Genomic DNA, 7,177 nt, shown 5'->3' on the forward strand with positions numbered 1-7,177 from the left:
GCAGCCAATGTCTCCAAGTCACCACTGAAGGCCAGGGAGGGGTGTGAGATGTCAAACACTGGGCTTCCAGGGCTGGAAGGGAGGCCAAGGCCGCTGGTCCAAGGCTTTCGCCCACAGATGTAAAGAGTGAAGCCCAGAGAGTAAAAGTGACCTGTCCACAGACCCAGCCGGAAGTGGAGAAATCCAGTGTTTTCCTGACCAGTATTGCCTTCCGCCGTACGGCCCTGAGAAGCAGCAGAAGCGTACTGTTGCTTTGGAAAAGAGGCAGCGTTCACAGTCAAAGGCATCACAGTGGGAGAAAAGCTGGGACTGGGGCCGCCTCGGACCCCTGGAGTATCCCGCAGAAGATAAGGGTCCTGTCTGGTCCTCGCTGACTCCAACTCTTACTTGAGCGTCTGCAGGTAGATCTTGACTTCTCTGAACCTTAGTTTACTCATCTATAAAATGGGCATCAGCAGGTTAGAAGAGAGGTTTTCATGAGTTCTCACCCCAGGGGGGTGATGGATTCATAAGGTGATGATAGCCAAGTTTGAGCAATATACAATGTGTACATGTGTACATCAGTTTGGATCCAAAAATATACAACTATAAAGTGTCAAATAAGGAAATATGAAACAGGTCTGAAGAGAATCACAAAACCCCAAGCTGAAGAAAGGATTAAAATTAAATAATAAGCATTGAGTTCTTGAAGCAGAATTTAGCATGTAGCACATGCAGCAATGAGAGCTGTTTAAATAATGATTTTAGTTCCAAATCCAATATTTTTTTTAAAGATTTACTTAATAGGATGCCTTGTTTGGAGCTTAAGGGGGTTTTGATTGGCTCTTTGGCTTCCATTCAACTCTTTTTCTTCTTCTTTTTTTTTTTTAATCACAGAAAAGTGATACAAAGTGTCTCTCCAGAATCACAAAACTTTTGTTTGCAGATATAATATTTAGAGGATTTAGTCACAAAAAGTGATCTGCTAATTCAGGCACCTTGTTTTATGACCCAAATTCTTTCCAACTCATTCAACTGAGCTGTGGCCAATTTCCCAGAGTCAAGGTCCAAATGCTTCATCTGATAGAGATCTGCATGCTGATCTCAAGTAGCAAAGCAATGGTAGTTTTGGTCTTGCTTTGTTTTGGTTATTGCAAGCAACTCAAAGGAACATAATTCATAACGCATGTCAGAAGGCCTTACTTGGGATCCTTCTTATTGTGTTTTCCCAGTGGATTCTGTGTTCACCCCTTTTCTCCTCAGTTAACTGCATCACAGGTAAGTTATGCCATTCTATCTCTCAAAAATTCTTACCTATAAATGCATTTCATGACAAGGCAGCTTTGCAACTAAAATCTTTGGCCTCAGAATTTTATCTTATCTCTTTACTGGTCATTTAAGACATATCCACTGATCTAGTAGAGAACAGATAGGGATAAACAAACATTCATTGAAAGAAAAAAGTGACTAAATATTAACCATCAGCATTTATTGAACACTTACTGTGTGCCAGGCACTATAAACATTAGAGGTGTTATCAGACCTACTGCTCTTAAGAATTCTACAAGGCAGATACCATTACTGTTGTCACTTTACCGTACTGCAAACGAAACCCAGGGGCACTCTAACATTGAGCTACTTCCCCAGTCTTTTGGTTTTGTTTTGAAACAGGGTCTGGTTCAGTTGCGCAAGCTGGCCTTGAACTTGAGATCCACCTGCCCCAGTCTCCCAAGTCGCTGAGACTGCAAGTGTACACCACCATATCTGACTTATTATCCTCGTTTTAAAAAGAAAGAAGGAAGCCAGAGGTTTGATTTACAGAGTGGGGCACCGGGATTGAAGCCTGATGATCTCTGCTCTAAACGCTATACTGCCCAATTCAGGAATTACGAATATGTGCATGATAAAGTGAATGGGCTGTTGAAAGAAATGTCCAGTTGATTTTTCTTTACATTCTGACCCTCACATGGCCGAGGAAGGGTCTACTGATCTTCTGCATCATTTGCCTCCTCTGCCTACTTCAAATGATTGGTTTAATTGATGTCTTTCAGGAAGCCAAGATTAGCCAATCCTATTTTCAATTTTAAGAAATTAGCCTAAACAGACAAACAACATGTATCCCATTTGTTTACAATAAAAAAGAAAGAAAGAAAGAAAGAAATTAGCCTAGAGAGGGAGGGAGAGACAGAGAGTGAGAATGGGAGGGAGGGTGGCCCACCATGGACCACAGCTTCCGGTGACTACTACTTAATCAGGACTCATCCTCTCCAATTTCAACATCTCCATCCCAACCTCTCCCAACTACCTGGACTTGAATCCCTGTTTCACCAAATGCCAACTGTTTGATTCTAGGCAAGTTCTTTAACCTCCCCATTCCGTAGTTAACTCTTCCACAAGATATAAAGAAGACAGGTATTTTTCTGGTGGGTTGCCGTGCACCCTCAGGGCTGGATACCTGCAGGAAAGTCAAGGGCTGGCCATCTCTCCATCCTGGCAACACGTCTCTGGAACCGCACTGATAATCTCCTCTGGAGACACAGCCAGTATCTCAAGACCTGTGCATGAGCCGTGGACCAGCTGGCTCTCCTGCTTCTCTGCTCCACTCCCCACCCCAGGTTCTACGTCAAGGTTTTACAGAGGGAAAAAAATGTTCCACTGGTAGAGTAAACTGAAATAAAAGATTTGAAAACCCCGGCTTCTCTAAACAACCAAGGCTTCTCTAAACAACATTGAGCATCTCAGGTCCCATGTGACCTGCACCCAGAGCTGTCTCCAGCTCTTACTGTCCACCTGCAGTACTTTTTAATTATACTTCCAGGTGTGGCTGCCATTTAGAAGGGGGCAGCCCTCTACTTCTGATAAGGCATAAAGATGAGCTACAGAGTGACGGTCCAGTAACGTGTCCTCCTGCTTTATCTGCAAATCCCATGATCAGCGATTTTATTGAGCCATTTAGACCATTTCATTCTCTTATCCTCACCAACAAATGCTCTTATTTAGTCTTTCTTGGGCTCCTTTAGGAAGATGTACCTATAATGTGGTATCTACTTTTTAATCAGCATATCATCTAAGATGTGTTTCCATGGTTTGTGTAATTAGTACATTTGTCCCCACTATTAATCAAAGAAATGCAGATTAAAGCACAGATTTTTTTTCAGGATGATAATAAACCCAGGACTGACATGGGTCTGGTTAACCAGAATTTTCCTATATACCTGGGACTACCTAATTCCCTACGTCTTCTTTTCTCTCTAACTTCAGCAATATATATCAAGGGCCTTACAAATGCCTCCAACTCAATAATTCCTCTTCTGGACTCTACCCAAGAAAAGAATCCTAAATATATAAAAAAGGCTTATGCCCAAAGATGTTCAAATCAGTGTTATTTATCATAGCAAACAAATAAGACAATTCCAACATTTTTTCTTAATATAAGAATATGGCTAAGTAAGGTATTTTATAATCACTTTATAGAATATTTTGTAAGCATGTAAAATCGTGCTTTCAAAACCCATACCCTCCAAATAAAAAAAGGAGAATATAAGTGTGCATGTGTAGCAAGATTAGTAATGCATAAAACAAAAACTTCCATTTAAAAAATGACAAAATATAAAAATGTTGATGAATGAATGTTACTATGGTAAGTCCAGAAGCTGAAAGAATGGGTCCTGATGTAGGCAGGAAGGCCTGGACAGCCTCTCAGAGAATCTTGAATTTGAATAAAAATTAGCCAAGGGAAAACTTCGTGAGGCTGAGGAAAGATTATGAGCCAAGAAAAATGTCAGACAACTAAAGTTGCCTGTACGTCAGGGAGTCTTCTTCGGGGCTGGGTGTGTAGATTAGTGGTAGAGCTCTTGCCTAGCATGAGCAAGACTCTGAGTTTGTTCTCCAGTACCGATTTAAAAAATAGTCTTTTTTTTTTTTTTTAAAGGAGAAAAAGTTTATTTGAGGGCTTACAGTTTCAGAGGTCTTAGTCCACAGAAGGCTGGCTCCATTCCTTGGGGCTGGAGGTGAGACAGAATATCATGGCAGAGGTGTGGCAGAGGGAAGCAGCTCACACCCTCAGGAAGCAGAGTCTCCACTCAACAGATACAAATATATATACCCAAAGTCATGCCCAACTTCCAATCTCCTCCAGTCACACCCTACCATTTCAATTAATACCACCAGGGATTCATTCACTGATTGGGTTAAGACTCTTACCACCTAGTCATTTCTGCTCTGAACCTTCCTGCATTGTCTCTCATGTGAGCTTTTGGGGCACACCTCACATCCAAACCATAACATTCTGCCCCTATCTCCCAAAAGCTCACAACCATCTGACCATGCAAATACATTTAGTCCATGAGTTCCCATAGTCTCAACAGTTCTGAGATTGCTCAAAGTTCAAGTCCAAAGTCTTTGAGGTTCAAGGCAGTCTCACATTGTGAGCTTCTACAAAACTGAAAGCAATTTACAAATATCCAACATATAAAGGTACTGAGTAAACATTTCCATTTACAAAAATAGGGGCATAGAAAGAAGGGATGGGACCAAAGCAAGACCGAAATCCAGCTGGGCAAACAAGACATGTAACTCCATGTCCTGTACCTGCAGCACATGGCATCTTGATTTTCTCTCTGAAGGGTTATGGAAAATAATGTTCTGTAAGACAGCTCCCCAAGAAAAGGGAGGAATGGTGAGACTTGGAAGGAGGGAGGAGAAATTGGTCAAACTGCAAACCTCTCCCAGAGCATTCTTTCCTGATAACAATGTACCCTGGGGGAAACGGGCGACACCCAATGCTGGGTCTTAAACCTTGACCTTCCCCCATGGTGAATTAGTCCTAAATGACAATGGGCAAGATTTGAGTACTTATCCCTCAGGATCCAGACTCTTATCTCCCCAGTGAGTTTCGGCCTTTTTTACAACTTCCCTCCTAAAATTAAAATTTTAACCTGTATGACTAGCCCCTAACAGTCAAAACTGCAGGTACACAGCTTCCAACGATTATATCATTGCACCCTGTAAAACCAAAAATCCCCTCTGAGGGCTATTTTCCCATCTGGAAAATTGGCCCCAAGGGTGCTCGAGTCCCCGAAGGAAGAAAAGCTTCTCTGAATCTGTTGAGGTCTGCTTCCCGTCCTGCTGCACTTACTCTCTCCAAATGGCATGCGTAGCTCCGCACCTGTGGCCTTGTTCCTAACAGCTCAAGTGGCCTTTCTTTTGACTTGCCTCTGCTCCTTTCCTGCGGCTTTCCTAGGATGATGTCCCACGTTACTAGCATTTCTTAATTTTGGGGGTCCCGGCAGCTTCGACTTCCTCCTCACCTCTCCACACTTTGACTTCTCGGGGGGGGGTGCCCGCAGGGATTCCGACCCTGCTGCACTTTGCCTGGCCTCCCAGGCCTTCATTGGAAATCTTGGTGAAAACCTCCATGATCCCTTAACTCCAGCACCCTGCATTCCTGCAGAACCAGCCCCACGTGGTTCAAACCAAGGTCTGCTGCCATCTCGAATAGTAGCCAAGCCTCCAGGAACCCTTGCTGCTGCAGCCTCGGAGGGTCTGGGTGGCTGAGCATGTTGAAAAAACTTCCTAGACCCCCTCGTGCAAGAAGGGTGCCCCACTGGTCTCTTCAAGAGAATTTTCACCTTTCATCCCTGGGGCTTGAGATGCGGGTGGTCTTGCCAGCTCCTGAGATGATGCCCTCCAGCCATCTTTCTCAGTGTCTCTGGGTAAAGTCTTTAGCATTCCTCTAGGGGCAGTAATGTCTTTTTTTTTTTTTTTTTTTTTGGTCCCAGGTTTATTGAGAATATTACAGCATAGCAGAAAGATTCAGACAGCTCCACGTGGCGTTTTGAAATTCATCCCCACAGTAGGCTGCGTGACCTGCAAGTTGGAGAGACTGCCGAAGTCCAAAAGCTTCAGCATTTCCTTAGTGTCAGGATCTACTTCAATGATCCCCTGATCCCAGGCAGAGACCTCAGGAACATAATTATCTCTCCTTTCTCTCTCCTCTTCCTGCAGCTTAAAGGAGATGCCTCTCACATGGCCTCTCTGAATCCCCTTCATCAGATGTGTGACATACCCTGCGATCTTGTTGCGGAGTTTCTTGCTGGGAATAATGGCTATCTCCTCGCACACGCGCTTGTTGGTATGGAAGTCGTCGCCCAGGCGTGTGTAGTACTTCTCCATAAGAACCCGGGCGGCCTTCTTCACAGTTTTGGTGCGAACGCGGCCCATGTTGGCGGGTCAGTTTCAGAGGTCTTAATCCACAGAAGGCTGGTTTCATTCCTTGGGGCTCAAGGTGAGGCAGAACATCATGGCAGAGGTGTGGCAGAGGTGTGGCAGAGGGAAGCAGCCCACACCCTCAGGAAGCAGAAAGAGCTCAAAAAATAGTCTTGTCTGGAGATTTACAGCCCTATCTAAAACATGGAAACAAAATGTCCTTGTATAGAACAAGAACTAATGTCATCCCCTAAAAAAGAAAACTAGCAGCTGGAAGCCAGAACCTGGCCTATAATTGGGAAGGGTCAGAGAATCAGTATTTTCCTTCTAAAGTTGGGGTGCAGTAAAGAACTACTGCCCCTCAGTACTTACAGCAGGGCTGGTAAATGACCAATCTGCACGTGGTCCTCCACACTCTGACACAATGACAATGAGAAGGACAGATACCAACAAGGGCTGGAGAGGGTTTGGGGAAAGTGCTGGCCCTCACGTACTGTTGCAGGAATAAAAAATGGCGCCACTGTTTGGAAATGCAGTTTAGCAGTCCCTCAAATGGTTAAAAATAGTTACCATATGACTTAGTTTTTAGACTCACTAAGGTAGACAGATAGATACATAAAGAAAATGTACATTCATACAAATATTGTTACAGCGGTGTTTATAGCTACATTATTCTTAATGATCATAAAGTAGAAACAACCCAAATGGCCATCCATGAGGATAAATAAAATATGATATATTCATGAAGTGGAATATTATTCAGCAATAAAAAATGAAGTGTTGATACATGCAAAAGATCAGTCACAAAGTGCCACATATGGTCTAAATCCATTTATATGGAATGGTTAAAATAATAAATAAATAGGGACAGAAAGTACTGGATGTTTGCCTAGGGCTGGAGATGTTGAGAGGAAATGAGAAGTGATTGCTAATAAGTCCAGGGTTTCCTTGGAGAAAGGTGAAAAAGTTTAAAATAGATTGTGACAACAGT

The 7,177-nt window shown here is 43.3% G+C and overlaps 1 protein-coding gene across 1 annotated transcript; it reads right to left on the minus strand.

Annotated features, from left to right (window-relative positions):
- Nucleotides 1-5,747: 5,747 nt before the first annotated feature.
- LOC306658247 (small ribosomal subunit protein eS17-like) lies at nucleotides 5,748-6,232 on the minus strand. Its single transcript, XM_079135011.1, has one exon. The coding sequence runs from the start codon at nucleotides 6,199-6,201 to the stop codon at nucleotides 5,794-5,796; it is 408 nt and encodes a 135-aa protein (XP_078991137.1). The 5' UTR covers nucleotides 6,202-6,232; the 3' UTR covers nucleotides 5,748-5,793.
- Between the last annotated feature and the right edge of the window lie 945 nt (nucleotides 6,233-7,177).

Source organism: Sciurus vulgaris, assembly GCF_902686455.1.
Source record: "Sciurus vulgaris genome assembly, chromosome: 1".
Taxonomy (NCBI): Eukaryota; Metazoa; Chordata; class Mammalia; order Rodentia; family Sciuridae; genus Sciurus; species Sciurus vulgaris.